Source organism: Bufo bufo, chromosome 7 (genome assembly GCF_905171765.1).
Source record: "Bufo bufo chromosome 7, aBufBuf1.1, whole genome shotgun sequence".
Lineage (NCBI taxonomy): Eukaryota > Metazoa > Chordata > Amphibia > Anura > Bufonidae > Bufo > Bufo bufo.
Genome location: NC_053395.1, coordinates 212,743,016 through 212,762,908, shown reverse-complemented (window position 1 = coordinate 212,762,908; position 19,893 = coordinate 212,743,016). Strand labels below are relative to the sequence as shown.

The 19,893-nt window shown below is 41.5% G+C and overlaps 1 protein-coding gene across 1 annotated transcript in view; it reads right to left on the bottom strand.

The window, feature by feature from the left end:
• LRP1B (LDL receptor related protein 1B) overlaps positions 1-19,893 on the bottom strand; it is a 1,344,280-nt gene that overhangs the window by 35,223 nt on the left and 1,289,164 nt on the right. Inside the window, exons 85-86 of the mRNA XM_040441523.1 lie at positions 18,494-18,655; positions 9,725-9,899 (exon numbers count right to left, since the gene is read on the bottom strand). Coding sequence (XP_040297457.1) covers positions 9,725-9,899; positions 18,494-18,655 — 337 coding nt within the window. The remainder of the gene's footprint in view (positions 1-9,724; positions 9,900-18,493; positions 18,656-19,893) is intronic.

Here is a 19,893-nt window from a genome sequence, read left to right as displayed (position 1 = left end):
TCATTGGTGGCAGTGGTCCGGGCAGCTTGAGAGCCCGCTCATTTTATTGGGCTCTGCAGCAGCTGTGTCATAGGAGGCAGGGATTCCCTCCTTTCGTCCCTCCCTCCTTCTCCACTGACTCTGGCCACTGTACATGTCACGCGCCGAGCGAATGTGATGTGCGCGTCGGGCGCGCATGCGCCTGGCATCTCCGCTCCTCTGTATTGCCATGGCCTGGTAAACAATCTACCAGATCCCGGTCCTGGGCTGTGGCCCGGCAGTTGGGGACCGCTGAGTTAAAGGGATTGTCCGGTTTCCAGAAGAAACACGTGGGGTCTGCCTGCAATAAAGAATCAGTGATCACTTACCTAGCGGATCCACTTCAGTTCTCCCAGCCGAGCTCTGCCTACCTGGCTTCAGCAGTGGCATTACATGCACTACTAAGGCCAATGATTGGCTACAGTGGTCACTTGTTGTCAGCATGATGTCAGAGCAGCAGCCAGGTAAACACAGCACGGCTAGGAGAATCAGAGCTGAGTCATGGAGTGTGTTAGGTAAGTGATTCTTTGTTGCAGCCACATACCAAGTGTTGCCCTGCTTCCTCCTGAAACTGCAAAACCCCTTTAATCCCGATGCCCATTCTCTCATGGGAATTACTGTATCAATGGCCGACTGATAGTGGCAATAATGGTTAAAGGGGAGATTTGCACCTATGACACTGGCTGACCTGTTCCATGTGCACTTGGCCTCTGAAGGCATCTGTGTTGGTCCCATGTTCATATGTGTCCGCATTGCTGAGAAAAATGTTTTATTATATGCAAATTAGCCTCTAAGAGCAACGGGGGCGTTGCCATTACACCTAGAGGCTCTGCTCTCTCTGCATTTGTACTTTGATTGACAGGTCCAGGGTATAATCACATTTACACTGGCTGGCTCTGTCAATCAAATCGCAGTGAGTGGGCGTGGCAGTTGCAGAGAGAGCAGAGCCTCTAGGTGTAATGGTAACGCCCCCGTTGCTCCTAGAGGCTCATTTGCATATAATAAAACATCATTTTACTCAGCAATGCAGGCACATATGAACATGGGATCAACACAGATGCCTTCAGCTGCCAAGTGCACATGTAACAGGTCAAGGGTTCTTTATCAACTACCAGTTATAATACACCCCAGGCAAGTATAGATAATGATTTTAGACGCATTTATTTTTCTAAATAAGGTTCTCTATGACTTTTCCGTGCTCACGCCAGGTCTAAAAAAGTGGGCGTGACATGGTCGGGGAAAGGGTCGGGCCAGCAGACTCATCTAATTCATCATTTTCTACTCCTCAAATGGTCTAAATGTAAGACTGCAAGGAAGCTGTCTTACATTTAGACTGGCGCTCCATGCGCCAAAGTTATGTACAGGTCGGCGCCTCTTCATAGCTCCGCCAGCTATAGGGTTTTATCAAGACCAGCGTCTAAAACACCAGTCTAAATAAATGTGCCCCTATGTTTCTACAAAGGTGGCCATCTTGTGACACACCACCTTGGGACACATCTTAGGTAAAGCTGATGCATCTTTATGAGCAGCAAAAAGAGTGGATGGGATACAGAAAGCAAGAACAGCACCCTGAGGAGAGAGTTACCTGAGAGAACATTAACAGCGCAGTCAGTGAAATGAATATACACTGCTCAAAAAAATAAAGGGAACACTTAAACAACACAATGTAACTCCAAGTCAATCACACTTCTGTGAAATCAAACTGTCCACTTAGGAAGCAACACTGAGTGACAATCAATTTCACATGCTTTTGTGAAAATAGGATAGACAACAGGTGGAAATTATAGGCAATTAGCAAGACACCCCCAATAAAGAAGTGGTTCTGCAGGTGGTGATCACAGACCGCTTCTCAGTTCCTATGCTTCCTGGCTGATGTTTTGGTCACTTTTGAATGCTGGCGGTGCTTTCACTCTAGTGGTAGCATGAGACGGAGTCTACAACCCACACAAGTGGCTCAGGTAGTGCAGCTTATCCAGGATGGCACATCAATGCGAGCTGTGGCAAGAAGGTTTGCTGTGTCTGTCAGCGTAGTGTCCAGAGCATGGAGGTGCTACCAGGAGACAGGCCAGTACATCAGGAGACGTGGAGGAGGCCGTAGGAGGGAAACAACCCAGCAGCAGGACTGCTACCTCCGCCTTTGTGCAAGGAGGAACAGGAGGAGCACTGCCAGAGCCCTGCAAAATGACCTCAGCAGGCCACAAATGTGCATGTGTCTGCTCAAACGGTCAGAAACAGACTCCATGAGGGTGATATGAGGGCCCGACGTCCACAGGTGGGGGTTGTGCTTACAGCCCAACACCGTGCAGGACGTTTGGCATTTGCCAGAGAACACCAAGATTGGCACATTCGCCACTGGCGCCCTGTGCTCTTCACAGATGAAAGCAGGTTCACACTGAGCACATGTGACAGACGTGACAGTCTGTAGACGCCGTGGAGAACGTTCTGCTGCCTGCAACATCCTCCAGCATGACCAGTTTGGCATTGGGTCAGTAATGGTGTGGGGTGGCATTTCTTTGGAGGGCCGCACAGCCCTCCATGAGCTCGCCAGAGGTAGCCTGACTGCCATTAGGTACCGAGATGAGATCCTCAGACCCCTTGTGAGACCATATGCTGGTGCGGTTGGCCCTGGGTTCCTCCTAATGCAAGACAATGCTAGACCTCATGTGGCTGGAGTGTGTCAGCAGTTCCTGCAAGGCGAAGGCATTGATGCTATGGACTGGCCCGCCCGTTCCCCAGACCTGAATCCAATTGAGCACATCTGGGACATCATGTTTCGCTCTATCCACCAACGTCACGTTGCACCACAGACTGTCCTGGAGTTGGCAGATGCTTTAGTCCAGGTCTGGGAGGAGATCCCTCAGGAGACCGTCCGCCACCTCATCAGGAGCATGCACAGGCGTTGAAGGGAGGTCATACAGGCACGTGGAGGCCACACACACTACTGAGCCTCATTTTGACTTGTTTTAAGGACATTACATCAAAGTTGGATCAGCCTGTAGTGTGTTTTTCCACTTTAATTTTGAGTGTGACTCCAAATCCAGACCTCCGTGGGTTGAAAAATTTGATTTCCATTTTTAATTTTTGTGTGATTTTGTTGTCAGCACATTCAACTATGTAAAGAACAAAGTATTTCAGAAGAATATGTAATTAATTCAGATCTAGGATGTGTTATTTTTGTGTTCCCTTGATTCCATGAAATGGCTTCAAGTTGTTGAATAAGCTTAAATAAAAGGAAAAAATTATGGGCGTCTTATTTTCCCATTTTCCCTAACCTTCATAGCTTTTAGTAAAATCTGAATGTCACCTTTATTTTTCTCAATAGAAATTTTTTATTATTTTACCATGAATGAATTTAGTGCAGGAGATTATTCTGCAATTGTCAGCCCCCTCTTCTTGTAAGGATCTCTCTGTATGATTTAGCTAACGGAGGAATTATAAAGAATTAGCAAATAATCAGAAATCTCATTAAATGATTTACGGAAAAGATTCTTTTATTTATTTTTGTGCTGCGCTTTAAATCCATTTTAATAGCTTTAATCGGCCTGACATAGAAATGATATAAGGAAAAGTTTTTACCAACATTAAGAAGAAAGGGAGGCACACGGAGAGTATTGGAGTGCAATGCTAATAGGCCAAGAGACCAATCAAAGTATGAGCAGAAAAGAAGGACTTTATACAAAGCAGCACTAGTGTTGATCACGAATATTCGAATTGCAAATTTTAATCGCGAATATCGGCACTTCGAGAATTCACGAATATTTAGAATATCGCAAAATATATTCGTAATCGCGAATATTCGAATATTCTAATTTTATGCGAATTTTCACAATCAAGAAAATAATGCCTGGAGATCATGAATTCGCGAATTCTTGAATATATGGCGAATATTCGCCCAAATATTTGCGAAATATCGCAAATTCGAATATTGCCCCTGCCGCTCATCACTAAGCAGCACATCCCAGAGATATAAAATATAGTAATCTTTACTATAGCCAGGTTAAAATATTAGATACAATAGAGACGATATGAGGGATCCAAAATACGTCCCTACATATAAGTAACAACCTAATTCCCAATGAGAAGAATACTGGTACCCAGACTAACCAAAAATTGAGAAATATAATCCAATAAAATAGTACACGTGATATCCAATGTCCAAGAAAAACGGGTGCCTATACATTATAAAGGACATGCCCAGGTAAAGGCATGCACGTCTTCCTGTTGGATGCGTATCTCTGGTAGGCACCAGCTTCCTCAGGGATCTGCTTTTTGATATACGGTAGTCCTTCTTTTCTACTGTATATAAGGAAAAGGTTTTCATCACTGTTAAAAAGTTATATGGCTAAAGTATAAAGAAAATTCAATTTCAGTTTTTTCAGAATTATGCAGCCGCCACTAGGGGGAGCATACTGAAGACAGAATTATGCAGCTCCCATGATAAACTCATCTTTAGTTTATCCCCATTAGTGGTAGTTTCAAGAAACTGGAATTTTAATATTTAAAGGGCATGCGTCAGTAGATTTGTAATTGTGGAACTTGCTGACCTATTGCATATGTGTTTGGCAGCTGTCACGGCTCTGCTGGCCGTGGCTGTCTCAATGCAGCAGCGCTGTCTGGCTGCTGGACGGCCCGCTCAGATGTTGGAGCCCCAGGCCAATGAAGTGGCGAACCAGGGCCCCAGAGGGTCAGGACATGCTGCTTTCTCCTCTGCATAAAAGGCCAGTGCCTGCATGTGTAGGTGCTGGTGAATTTCATGTCCTCTGTCTCACCCTGCTGTTCCCATGTTGTATTGAAGACTCCTCTGGTTTTGGATTTCTGGATTTGGTATTGTTGCTATGTTTCTTGGCTTCTGGCGATTTTGCATTGTATTGATCTCCTGGTACAGATTTTTTAGCATATTTGGTTTTCTCGTTTGCCTCTGGCGTTTTCGTACTTTATTGTCTGACTGCCATTTGACTCTTTCTCGTACAAATACTTTTTATGTTTGTCTGTTTGTTGTTCCCAGTTTGTGTGTCACCCTCACACGTATTTCAGTACAGAGCCTGCTGCCCAGTTGCATAGCCACTGACTAGGGTGACCATGCAAGTAGGTAGGGATAGTAGGTATGGGAAGTTTTAGGGCTACACTATCGCTGTTTGTGTGTGATGGTAGTTGCTACCCTGACATGTCCGCACTGCTAAGAAACATGATGTTTTAATATATGCAAATGAGCCTCTAGGAGCAACGGGGGCGTTAACATTACACCTAGAAGCTCTGCTCTCTCTACAACTGCCATGCCCTCTGCACTTTAATTGACAGGGCCAGGCAGTGAAAGCATCATCATGCCTGCCTGGCACTGTCAGTCAAATTTAGTAATTCAGCTGGACAGAGGTTCAGTGCGGAGGGCGGGGGGCTCTTTCCAGCTGTAGAGCACCAGTACAAGTGCTGCACTGCTAACCTGAGAGTGGGGTTTAGCGAGCTGATGGGGCGGGAGCTTAGCGCAAAACGGCAAAGCTTTGCGGTGTAATGGGGCAGAGCTTTGCAATGTGATGGGAGGCCTCAGACATAACTTTGGGGCCCCCAGATAGAGCAAATTCACCCCTGCATATAGCCAGCAATCATATGGTCTCCTAGGTCAATATCAATTGTAAAAAATGTTTGGGTGCCATATTTCTATTCTGGGCTTACACCTTGAAGAAGATTATGCATGACCAATATGTTCATATTCTATCAGTATGTATAGCATTCATCTCCCGAAGACCATTCCGGGGGTCTTTTCCAGCAAGACAATGTGATGTTTCCAAAAGAACTGCAGCTCAACTGGAATCCTGCCACTTGGAAGGCGGGGAAGTTAGAGCTTCAATATTGTAGTTGGAGTTCTTTAAGCTCTTCATAAACTTGTACGCTTAATATGCCTTTTTTGTTGCAGATGAATATTCATACAAACAACATAATCAGCTTAACACATTTCTGTTTTTTTCTCGTGCATTACAAATCTGGAATGCATTACTTTCACGTGAGCTATGAATATTAAGTGCCTCCATTTGCATTTTTATGAATAAAAATGCTGAAGCTAAAGTGTGAAGTATATGGAAAAACTGGGAACTGAGACCTGGGAGTGAAAGCTGCAATCATACAGTGTGCTGCCAATTTCACTGAGGCGCCAATTAATAGCCCCTCAATAGGAAGTACAAAGGGAATAATATCATTGTCAGAATTAATTTCCATTTTAAAGCAAGTCTATTAGAAGGTTATTTATTTTTACATGATTAATTAATATGTTGTTTAGATATATTTCAATGTATGGAGAAGAGCTTAAAATGAAACATATACAGTGCAGAACAGAAGTATTTGAACATCCTGCGATTTTGCAAGTTCTCCCACAGAAATCATGGAGGGGTCTGAAATCCAAATTGTAGGTGCATTCCCACTCTGAGAGACGGAATAAATAAATAAAAAAATCTGGAAATCACATTGTATGATTTTGAAAGAATTTATTTGTCTTGCACTGCTGAACATAACTATTTGAACACATGAGAAACATCAAGAATTCTGGCTCTCAAAGACCTGTTACTGTTAACTGTTAGAAAATAGAAGAGGCTAAAGACGACTGTCAGTCTCCCTCGGACTGGGGCTCCTTGCAAGATCTGACCTCGTGGGGTAACACTGATGATAAGAAAGGTGAGAAATCAGCCCAGAACTACAAGGGAGGAGCTGGTCAATGACATGAAGAGAGCTGGGACCACAGTTTCAAAGGTCACTGTCAGTAGAACACTACACCGTCATGGTTTCAACTCATACATTGCACAGAAGGTTCCCCTGCTCAAGTCATCACATGTCCACGCCCGTCTTAAGTTTGCCAATGACCATCTGGCTGATCCAGAGGAGGCATGGGAGAAAGTCATGTGGTCAGATGAGACCAAAGTAGAACTTTTTGAGAGGATGAACGGGGCCATTTATTGTGAAATTTTGAGCAACAACCTCCTCAGTCAGAGCATTGAAGATGGGTCATGGCTTCCAACATGGCAACAACCAGAAGCACACATAAAGGATAACCAAGGAGTGGCTCCGTAAGAAGCATATCAAGGTTCCGCAGTGGCCTAGCCAGTCTCCAGACCTAAATCCAAAAGAACATCTTTGGAGGGAGCTGAAACTCTGTGTTGCTCATCGACAGCCCCGAAACCTGACAGATCTAGAGGAGATCTGTGTGGAGGAGTGGGCCAAAATCCCTGTTGCAGTGTGTGCAAACCTGGTCAAAAACTACAGGAAACATTTGACCTCTGTAATTTCAAACAAAGGCTTCTGTACCAAATATCAACACTGATTTTCTCAGGTGTTCAAATACTTATGTTCAGCAGTGCAAGACAAATAAATTCTTTAAAAATCATACAATGTGATTTCCTGATTTTTTATTTTTTTTATTCTGTCTCTCAGAGTGGGAATGCACCTACGGGTACAATGTGAATTTCAGACCCCTCTATGATTTCTAAGTGGAAGAACTTGCAAAATCGCAGGGTGTTCAAATGCTTCTGTTTCTCACTGTATGGTCAATCTGTAATGCCATGTTTGCTATTGTATTATAAGCACCCAAATAGCCAAGTATACAACTTGTGGTGCAGTAAAGGTCCCCTTATATACCCAATGTTAAAGGGGTACAAAAGCCAAAACACCTACAATGGCTGATAAACTGCAGAGCACCATGGCTCTCTCACTGACATCCATGAGACAGAGCGGCACATTAGTGGGAGCCTGAACTCACAGACCTTCATGGATGACATTGGCTGACTTATTTCAAACATCCCAGAAACTGTTTTAAAAGGGAATGTTTCCTCAGAAAATGACCTATTATTTAAACCAAGTTATTAGATTAAATATCTATAGATTTTACATTTTGGATTTTTTTTTTTTTCCATATCCCTCTATATATTTAAAAAAAAATCCTAAAATCTTGCCGTTTTTTACTGGTTACTAGGCCTAACATATGTCAAGACTTCCTGTTCTTTAAAAGTAACTTTCATGTTCTAGACAGGGTCATACAGACCCCTAGAACATCTTTCAAGCATACAACACCAAGGCAAGAAGACAGACAAGGCAAGGACAAAGACAAATATTTTATTAACAGAGATACGTACATGACTGAAATCTGGACCAGCAAGTAAAGATGTAGTGCCAGAAAATAATACTGGACCAAGTACACTGGTTTGACTTAGAGCCAAACCCAGAGGCTAGAGACTCAGTGAGCCCCGTTATTCACAGAGCCCCTGATGGCGGGGATGAACTTAGTTGAGGGCTCACTGGTTGCACCTCCAGTAGGATTCCGGTGTACTTGGCCACTTACCTGCAGAGACTAACGCTGGTACAAGCACCAGCGGTCCAGACAAACCAGGAACTAACTGGAATCCAGGCATATAAGCTGTCATATCACCTATTGTGAATGGTAGATACTGTATTCTATATAGAGGTGATATCTGTCATTGAAATTGTGCCTGTGATGATAATGAGATGACTACTGCTTATCTACTCCCTCCTAACTTCTGCACTGTTCACAGAGCACACCTAGAAAAATCTCCAATAGAAGCCAATGAGATCTGCTCCAGTTTAGTGTTTTGATGGCCCATGTGGTTGTTCTCAAAGAACAGGAGGTCTCAACATATTATTAAGCCTAGGGGCCAGTGTAAAAAGTATACCATTTTTATTTCTTTCTTTATTTTTAAATATAGATTAAAAACATGTAAAAAATCACCTAATATTTTACATAAAAATGTGATTTAAACTATGGGTCATTTTCATATACCATATTCCCTTTAAATTGATACTGAACAAATAAAATGCCAATTGCTTGATTTCCTAGGTCAGATTTGTGCTTAATTTTTTGTTGCTGAGCATGCTGAGGGAATGAATTTGAAGACCCAAAAATTGTATTCAGATGTATACTTCGGTGGAGCCATTAACTTTTTAAAATCAAGCGGAGTCCAAAAGATGCAACTTTGAGCATGACTTTTTGCAGAACACAACAGAGTAGTCTAGAACGCCGACAAAATGCAGGTCAACTATGATCACAAATATACATTTTAAGGATTCCATCTGCCAAGCGATACCATTTAATATTAGGTATTCAAATGTACTCCTTCCCCAGCAGAAAACTCAATAGACAACAAATGAATACTCTCTGTCAAGTAAGTCATGCCACTCTTGCATAGTGCGTAAGTGGTTCAAGTAGAGGAGAATGGAGGATCTCATTCTCTGGAATGGCAGGTGCACTTAAATATTCATCCACTCGTAAAGCCCTTTTTATGTACCCTGTACTGTAAAGTACAGACTACCTATAGGTGTTACTCAACTGTAGGCATCATGGAAAAATATCTAAAATGAATGCATGAATTGGAACCTACTCCTTTTTTCTTTGCTATCTATACCAGTCATTGGACCAGATGAAGAGATAGCCTATTTACACATAGATATTCACTATAGTGGAACTTCCTATGTAACATTTTACAGTCACTTTGCGTAATACCAGTCCAACATGCATGTTGACCTTTGCTGTTAAATCAGAAACCTTGTAATGCATCATAATCAGTGTATCTGCCAAGAAAGCAGCACAACATATAACATCTTTATTCATGGCCAAAAGATCATGAAGATTCATGATGCATCTTAGCTCATATGGAATTCTTCTAAAATAACCCTAAGAAATACAACATTACGGTTCTTTTAGTTGTGGACTTACTTGCACTTGACATCGTAGTCATTCTTATCTATAATGCAGAATCCTCCGTGACACCTCTGACATTTGTCTACTTCACATTTTGGGCCTTCATATCTTATAGGACACACACATTCTACCCGGCCATCATCGGAGATTGTGCAAGATTCGGAGTTTACGCAGTAGTGGTGGCACACGTCTACAACAGAATCAGACGTGAAAAGTAAGGTCATGAGAAGACAAATATTACAATTTTTACTTGGTGGATCATGATTAAGACACCCCAGTAAATGGTCTTCTTGTGTTTTGGTATTTCAAGGGTTGGAGTTGAGAAATGATATTTTTTGGTCTTATATTAAACTACTTATTTTCATGAAATATACTATTTACTCATCCCTTTTACCAGTTTGTACATGAGTATATTCTCTTTTAAATCCAGTAAAGAAATTGGTCTAACATATTCTATCACTAGACATAACTGGTGGTTTACAAGTTGAACCCTTAAGGGTCCAGGTAGGGTCTACGTCAGAAGATATCACATCATGGTGGGCCTAGAGACCATGACAATAATCTGCTTTACCCATGTTAAAGAGGATATGTCAAATCTAATAAAATGCCTGTTTTGGTATTTTGATAAATACTTGTATTTCTCATTAAATAATTTTGATGCATCTTTTCTTATGCTTTTGAATGGGAGCTGAGCAGCAGTACCCAAGCACAGCCCTTAGACAGTGGATGGAGCCTTTTGCATCCGGCTTCATTCACTGCATAATTTCCAGCAGATACCTGAAAAACAGCTGATTGATGGAGGCTATCTAACCCCCAACAATCCTTTATTGATGACCTATCCTGAGAATACGCCATCAATATCTAAGTACTTGTAAACTCCTTTAAGCAATTCACTTAAAACTATCCAAACAGTTTGCATGATGAAGAGTAACAATGTTTGATTGGGTTTATAACAACAATGCAAATTATTTTAATAACTGAGAGCTGATAGGAAAGCCACATCTGCAAATTTCTCCCTTTTAAATATCAAAGTGCTAGAAAGTCCTAAATCCCATCAGACTCTACAACATTAATTAAAACTCTTCAGATGATATTCAAAAGACAGGTTGAAAATACAGTAGCTTTAAATAGAGCTATATATGAATGGTTTACCATGGAAACATTGATTGCTTATGGAGTTTTTTTTTAAATAAGGCATAAAATGTACAAGAAGAGAAACAAACAAAATGCACATATCTACATCTGTAATAACATACCATAATATAACATATAAAGATGTAACATAAAATATTTAATACATTTTCCCTCTTTCATGACAGAGTATTTTTTAGTTTTTATTGCGTAGCAACCATGTAAAAAAAAATCATCTAATATTTTACATAAAAATGTGATTTAAACAATGGGTCATTTTCTGATACCATATTAACTTTAAATTGACACTGAACAAATAAAATGTCAATTGCTTGATTTCTTAGGTCGGATTCGTGCTTCATTTTTTGTTGCTGAGCATGCTGAGGGGATGAATTTGAAGACCCAAAAATGGTATTCAGATGTATAACTCAGTGGAGCCATTAACTTTTTAAAGTCAAGCAGAGTCCAAAAGATTCAACTTTGAGCAGAGTAGTCTAGAACGCCGACAGAATGCAGGTCAACTATGATCACAAATAAAAATTTTAAGGATTCCATCTGCCAAGCGATACCTTTTAATATTAGGTATTCAAATGTACTCCTTCCCCAGCAGAAAACTCAATAGACAACAAATGAATACTGTCTGTCAAGTAAGTCATGCCACTCTTGCATAGTGCGTAAGTGGTCCAAGTAGAGGACAAGGGAGGATCTCATTCTCTGGAATGGCAGGTGCACTTAAATATTCATCTACTCGTAAAGCCCTTTTTATTTACCCTGTACTGTAAAGTACAGACTACCTATAGGTGTTAATTATTCAACTGTAGGCATCATGGAAAAATATCAAAAATTTGTCGGAAATCCCATCAGACTCTACAACATTAATTAAAACTCTTCAGATGATATTCAAAAGACAGGTTGAAAATACAGTAGCTTTAAATAAAGCTATATATGAATGGTTCACCGTGGAAACATTGATTGCTTATGGATTGCTTATTGATTGCTTATGGAGCTATTTGATTACATATACACTGAACAAAAATATAAACGCAACACTTTTGGTTTTGCTCCCATTTTGCATGAGCTGAACTCAAAGATCTGAAACTGTGGCCACAGACCAGATTACATACTGACACTCTATTGTGGGATAATACTCAACTTACAGAATTAAAGCTGATTGAACAGGGAATTTGGTGGAAATATGGAGTTTTCAGATTTGGTTAAATATGGAAGGAGGGAGATATTATTACATACTTGGATCTTAAAAATGAGTGCGGGATAGGAGATAGGGACATGAATTTCTTCTATCTACAGTTGAAACAAGCTTTATGGACGTCGTTGGGAAGGGGAACACAAATTACCACCTTCCCAAGCCCTCTAGCTAATATTTCCAAATTAACGGTAGGGAAGAAATTGGTGTCTAGGATATATGAATCCTTGTTATTTCAAAAGACTGAAAAAAGAGCAATTAATTATCTAATGCAGGAAGTTGTTAAGTCTCAACGGGAAGAGTTCTGGGAGAGGGTGATACAAGCCAAAAATGGGGTCTCAAATAACTTTTCTCATAGGATTACCCAATTTAATATATTGTATTATACTACTCCCCCAAGAGTCTTATAAAATACTATAAATCTAAAGAATTTAGCTGCAAAAAATGCGGCCAGATAGGGGTGGATGATGTGCACTTATTGTGGACATGTAGAAAGATCCAAGATTTCTGGAGGAAGGTAAATGAAAAAATATAGGCATATCATGGGTTTAGTATCCCTAGGGAGTTTGAAATATGTATTCTAGGGGTAGTGGATAAGATAGATAATTTTAAACATCGTGCCATAGCTTCTAAACTCCTATTCCAGGCTAGAAGGTGTATTATTGGACATTGGGGAGAGGGTGTGGTACCTGCGGCCAAGGAATGGGAGAACCTGACTAGGATCTCGCTTGTTAGAGAAGAATTTCACTTATTATATATAAAAAAAAAATATATAGATTTGCTGAATTATGGCAGAAATGGTAAAAAAAATTAGATGAGGGGATGTCTGGTGCAGGGGGAGGGATTTGTGGGTAGGGGGGTAAAGGGAGGGTAGAGGGGGGGTAAGGGGAGGGTAGAGGGGGGGAGAGAACGTTTCCTCTTTTTTTTTTTTTTTCAACAGGGAGGAAATATGCAGTTTGTATGTATGCATGTGGTTTTATAATACATTAAGCGACATGCTGTTTTATAATGTAATACAATTAAGTGATTGTTGAAGTTGTATGGACTTTGAAAAAACAATAAAGATTAATAAAAAAAAAAAAAAAAAACATCTAAAACATTTTCTACATACACAAAAGACCCAGTACTCTCAAATATTGTTCACAAATCTGTCTAAATCTGTGTTAGTGAGCACTTCTCCTTTGCCGAGATAATCCATCCCACCTCACAGGTGTGGCATATCAAGGTGCTAATTAGACAGCATGATAATAATTAGACTGTCCACAATAAAAGGACACTCTGAAATGTGCACAGTTTAGCCTTACCGGAGGGGGGGGGAGGGGGTCAGAGAACCAGTCTGGCCACCATTTGCCTTACCCAGTGCAACACATCTCGGTCGCATAGAGTTGATCAGGTTGTTGATTGTGGCCTGTGGAATGTTGGTCCACTCCTCTTTAATAGCTCAGTGCAGTTGCAGAATATTGGCAGAAACTGGAACACGCTGTTGTATACGCCGATCCAGAGCATCTCAAACATGCTCAATGGGTGACATGTCCGGTGAGTATGTTGGCCATGCAAGAACTGGGATGTTTTCAGCTTCCAGGAATCATGTAAAGTTCCTTGCAATATGGGGCCGTGCATTATCTTCCTGCAACATGAGGTGATGGTCGTGGATGAACGGCACAACAATGGGCCTCAGGATCTCGTCACGGTATATCTGTGCATTCACAATGCCATCAATAAAATGCACCCATGTTCGTTTTCCATAACATATGCCTGCCCATACCATAACTCCACCGCCACCATGGGCCACTCAATCCACAACATTGATGTCAGCAAACCGCTCACCCACACAATGCCACACACGCTGTCTGCCATCTGCCCTGTACAGTGAAAACCGGAACTCATCCGTGAACAGAACTTCTCTCCAATGTGCCAGACGCCATTGAATGTGAGCATTTGTCCATTCAAGTTGGTTACGACGATGAACTGCAGTCAGGTCCAGACCCCGATGAGGAAGACGAGCATGCAGATGAGCTTCCCTGAGACGGTTTCTGACAGTTTGTGCAGAAATTCTTTGGTTATGCAAACTGATTATTGCTGCAGCTGTCCAGGTGGCTGGTCTCAGACGATCATGGAGGTGAACATGCTGGATGTGGAGGTCCTGGGCTGGTGTGGTTACACGTGGTCTGCGGTTGTGAGGCAGGTTGGATGTACTGCCAAATTCTCTGAAACGCTTTTGGAGACGGCTTATGGTTGAGAAATGAACATTCATTTCACGGGCAACAGCTCTGGTTGACATTCCTGCAGTCAGCATGCCAATTGCACGCTCCCTCAAACATTGCAACATCTGTGGCATTGTGCTGTGTGATCAAACTGCACATTTCCGAGTGGTCTTAAATTGTGGACAGTCTAAGGCACACCTGTGCAATATTCCTGCTGTCTAATCAGCACCTTGATATGCTACACCTGTGAGATTATCTCAGCAAAGGAGAAGTGCTCACTAATACAGATTTAGACAGATTTGTGAACAATATTTGAGAGTAATGGGTCTTTTGTGTATATAAAAAATGTTTCAGATCTTTGAGTTCAGCTCATGCAAAATGGGAGCAAAACTGAAAGTGTTGTGTTTATATTTTTGTTCAGTGTAGATACATATATTTAAGTAGTTACTAAATATTTCCTTTCTTACTCCTGTTTAAAATTCATCTTCAGATTAAGGACCTTAGCATGGAGCCTATGCAGCTGCTTAGTACATATGCCATTCTGTATGTGCACTGCTATATAGGCTCTGTGATCTTCACATTTACTGATATATTTTACCCTAGAAGCAGTGCTAGTAGAGAACACTTAAGGCGTTTTTCAGACGGGCGTTGCGGGAAAATGTGCGGGTGCGTTACGGGAACACCCGCGATTTTTCCGCGCGAGTGCAAAACATTGTAATGCGTTTTGCATTCGCATTAGAAAAATCACGCATGTTTGGTACCCAAACCCGAACTTCTTCACAGAAGTTCGGGCTTGGGATCGGTGTTCTGTAGATTGTATTATTTTCCCTTATAACATGGTTATAAGGGAAAATAATAGCATTGTGAATACAGAATGCATAGTACAATAGCTCTGGAGGGGTTAAAAAAATAAATAAAATAATTTAACTCACCTTAGTCCACTTGATCACGCAGCCCGGCATCTCCTTCTGTCTCCTTTGCTGAACAGGACCTGTGGTGACGTCACTCCGGTCATCACATGAACCATCACATGATCCATCACCATGGTAAAAGATCATGTGATGACCGGAGTGACATCACCAAAGGTCCTTTTCAGGAAAGGAGACAGAAGGAGATGCCGGGCTGCGCGAGCAAGTGGATTAAGGTGAGTTAAATTATTATTATTATTTTTTTAACCCCTCCAGCGCTATTTTACTATGCATTCTGTATTCAGAATAATAATGATCGGGTCTCCATCCCGATCGTCCCCTAGCAACCGTGCGTGAAAATCGCACCGCATTTGCTTGCGGATGCTTGAGATTTTCACGCAACCCCATTCACTTCTATGGGGCCTGCGTTGCGTGAAAAACGCAGAATATAGAGCATGCTGCGATTTTCACGCAACGCACAAGTGATGCGTGAAAATCACCGCTCATGTGAACAGCCCCATAGAAATGAATGGGTCGGTATTCAGTGCGGGTGCAATGCGTTCAACTCACGCATCGCATCCGCGCGGAATACTCACCCGTGTGAAAGGGGCCTTAGGGTACTTTCATACTAGCGTTAGTGTGATCCGGCAGGCAGTTCCGTCGTCTGAGCTGCCTGCCGGATTCGCCGATCAGTGTGACAACTGACAGCATTTGTAGATGGATCCGGGTGCAGATACGTCTACAAATGCATTGCAAGAACGGATTCGTCTCTCCGCTTGTCATGCGGATGGACGGATCCGTCTTGCAGTCTTTTTCACAGTTTTTTCGGTCTGCGCATGCGCAGACCGGAAGGACGGAGGCGTCCTTCAGTTGTTTTGCAATGCCGGATCCGGCACTAATGCAAGTCTATAGGAATTAATACCGGATCTGGCATTCCAGCGACTGATCAGGCATTTTGGACGGACATAATACCGCAGCATGCTGCGGTATTATGTCTGGCCAAAACGCCTGAGAGTGACTGAACGGAAGGCATACTGATGCAAACTGAATGGATTTCTATCCATTCAGAATGCATTGGGATATGCTTCATCAGTTATTTTCTGGCATAGAGCCCTTTTGACGGAACTATATGCTGGAAAAGAATAATGCTAGTGTGAAAGTACCCTTAGAAGCAGTGCAAGTGGAGAACACCTTAGAAGCAGTGCTAGCAGATAACACCTCAGAAGCAGTGTTAGTAGACAACACCTTAGAAGCAGTGCTAGTAGAGATTATATTAGAAGCAATGCTAGTTGAGAATACCTTAGAAGCAGTGCTAGTAGAGAACACAGTAGAAGCGTGCTAGTAAAGAACACCGTAGAAGCAGTGCTAGCAGATAACACCTTAGAAGCAGTGTTAGTAGACAACACCTTAGAAGCAGTGTTAGTACAGAACATATTAGAAGCAGTGCTAGTACAGAACATATTAGAAGCAGTGCTAGTACAGAACATATTAGAAGCAGTGCTAGTTGAGAATACCTTAGAAGCAGTGCTAGTAAAGAACACCTTAGAAGCATTGCTAGTAGAGAACACCTTAGAAGCATCGCTAGTAGAGAACACCTTAGAAGCATCGCTAGTAGAGAACACCTTAGAAGCATCGCTAGTAGAGAACACCTTAGAAGCAGTGCTAGCAGATAACACCTCAGAAGCAGTGTTAGTAGACAACACCTTAGAAGCAGTGCTAGCACAGAACATATTAGAAGCAGTGCTAGTTGAGAATACCTTAGAAGCAGTGCTAGTAAAGAACACCTTAGAAGCAGTGCTAGTAGAGAACACCTTAGAAGCATTGCTAGTAGAGAACACCTTAGAAGCATCGCTAGTAGAGAACACCTTAGAAGCAGTGCTAGCAGATAACACCTCAGAAGCAGTGTTAGTTGACAACACCGTAGAAGCAGTGCTAGTAGAGAACATATAAGCAGTGCTAGTTGAGAATACCTTAGAAGCATCGCTAGTAGAGAACACCGTAGAAGCATCGCTAGTAGAGAACATCTTAGAATCCATCCTAGAAGATAACACCTCAGAAGCAGTGCTAGTACAGACCTTTGCACTTATCGAATCTAAATGATCATGCCATGATTATTAAATATAAAATAGGACACAATATGAGGTGGATGGTCGTACCTGACTTCCCCTCCAGTTATTCAATGGTCGCAAAAACTGAGTGTATCTTTGTGAAAAAATAATAAGTAACTTTAATTTTTTCTATTAAAATAAGTGAGACAGTGTTAGTAAAAATCCCATTATACACACTTCTTTTGTTTAAGGAGAGGGGGGATTTTTTGACACTTGGCCCTGTTCACCTCTCATCGGTTTTGTGGGGAGACCTCCTGACAGAGTACTCTTTACTGGAGTGCTTTATAAACAGCCTACCAACCCCCACCAACTGGTCTATGAGTGGGGAATGGCTAACAGGCTTCTCTCGCCTATCATCTAAAAGCACCAACCAACGCGTTTCGCCATGATTAGTGGCTTATCAGGGAACAATTTTGTGCTTAGCAAAGCGTCTGTGCAGTGGCAGAGCTTCAGTTGTCATAAAGGCAGTGGCCACTAGTCCAGGCCCTAGGTTCCAGTGGCTGGGGGTTCATCTTTTCAGAGGGAGTGCTCCGACTACAGCCCATTCCCCACTCATAGACCGGTTGGTAGGCTGTTTATAAAGCACTGCAGTAAAGAGTACTCTGTCAGGAGGTCTCCCCGCAAAACCGATGAGAGGTGAACAGGGCCAACTGCCAATAAATCCCCCCTCGGTGGAGTGTCTGTGAGTTGGATACACCTTAGATCCAATATTGTTGATCTATGCTAAATAAAGGTCATCAATATTTAAGCTCAAAATTAAATATTAAAGTCCAAAATGCATTAGATTGCAAAAAAGTGGTTATACAAGTGGAGTTAATTTGAAATCAAATTTGAGGGGGTTGTCAAGTTTAGAAAACCCATCTTATATACCTCATTAGGGAATTCTCATTTAATAGAGTTGGATTCTCTGCTTCGGATCCTCATTAGCAAGAGAAGAGAACGGTTACCAAGAGCATTTCTCTCTCTGGAGGACCTGTCCTGCATTATACAGACAACCATTAATATGACTGGACACTGTGTAATGCTTCATTTCCCCTGTGGTGGCGCTCTAGTGAAATCAAACACTAACTGCCAGGTTACCCCACAGATTACGGGGACACTTTTAGATCAGTTATTATCAGAAGACCATTGTAACATGTTGTTATTGCCCAAAGTAGAGAACCCTTTTAAAGTTCAGTCTTATTACATACTCTATGTTCTGGCAATTTACAATATATCTAGCAACTTACGGTATTGACATCTGTCCCCTGTATATTCAGTAAGGCAGTGACATAGGGGTTGATTGCCAGGTGATACGCTGCATGTGCCTCCATTTTGACAGACATTGTCACAGACCTTTTTACTGCAGTTGGGACCGGTGTAGCCCAGTGCACAGTTGCAGGTTGGCTTTCCTATGAAAGAACAATGAGCTTATTATCAAGTAATACAGAAAGAACCATCCAGACTTGCACCAACATATTGTATTCCACTGGGGTCTAGGTCTAACTGCCTATAATAAGGTTATGCTTATTACCGTAACTGCTCTATGTATGTGCTTGGTCTACCAAGACATTGCATTGTGATATTCTACCTCTGTATATAGTCAGACATTTAAGCATTGTGACCTTTCTGAAATTGTATTAAAAGTGGAGAAAATGTTCTTCGTATATATTCAAATGATAGATTTGCCACATAATTGGTTATCTGGGTCAATGCAAAATATCTGCAAAAATATCATAGATATCATTATTTCTGGAGAACAAGACAAGCCAATTTCATGGCATGAAACCTTCTCTGCATATGGAATGTACATGAAAAGTCTTCTGTCCCTCCTAAGTCATTGTGGTCAACATAAAACCTAACTCACACATGAATCAGAAGAACATGCATCTATTAGAAATCAGCTAATTTCCTAAATTTGTTTTGGGTCCAAAACAGCCATCAGAATCGATTTGGTCCAAAATCAAAAGTTCCTCAAGACCCCTGAAAGGTAGTGTTCAAAACTCTAAGGTCTTCTAGGATTGAATTTAACCTCTTTCGTGTACTTTAAAGCCAAGACAGCATTAGTAATGTCAAATTGAGAGCGATAAGTATGGCTATGGGTGGTAAAAAGGTGATAGGTAGTGGTTACATACAGCCTTTTTAATAACACACTGCACTGGCAAATAAAAAAAAAATGGCCCAAAAAGATCCTCTTTGGTGGAAGATGCATCCTTCTCTGTCTTCTGAACTGTAAAATGTTGGCCACCATTTTGTGCGGGATGAAGACCAAAAAATTGGATTCGTTGGAGACTGCAATTTTTTGGCAAATTCATAACAAATTTGATTAGTTTGGAATTGATTTGCTCATCTCTAGTTTCTATTGTTGAATAGTAACATAGTAGCACATTTTGTAAGGATGAAAAAATACATCTGTCCATCCAGTTTAGCCTGTTATCCTGCCAGTTGATCAATAGAAATAGTCCTAGAGTTAGACTATTCAAGACTACAGGAATAGTCTTAGAGTTAGTGGCATATGCAGCTGTGGGCTGAGCATGACCTTGGCTTCTCAAGTACTGAAGCTTATAGGCCCTTTATAGCAATTATTACTTGCCTTGCACTTTTTCAGGCCCTGTTGTAATTTTTGGGCCATACAACAACCTTCCAGTTT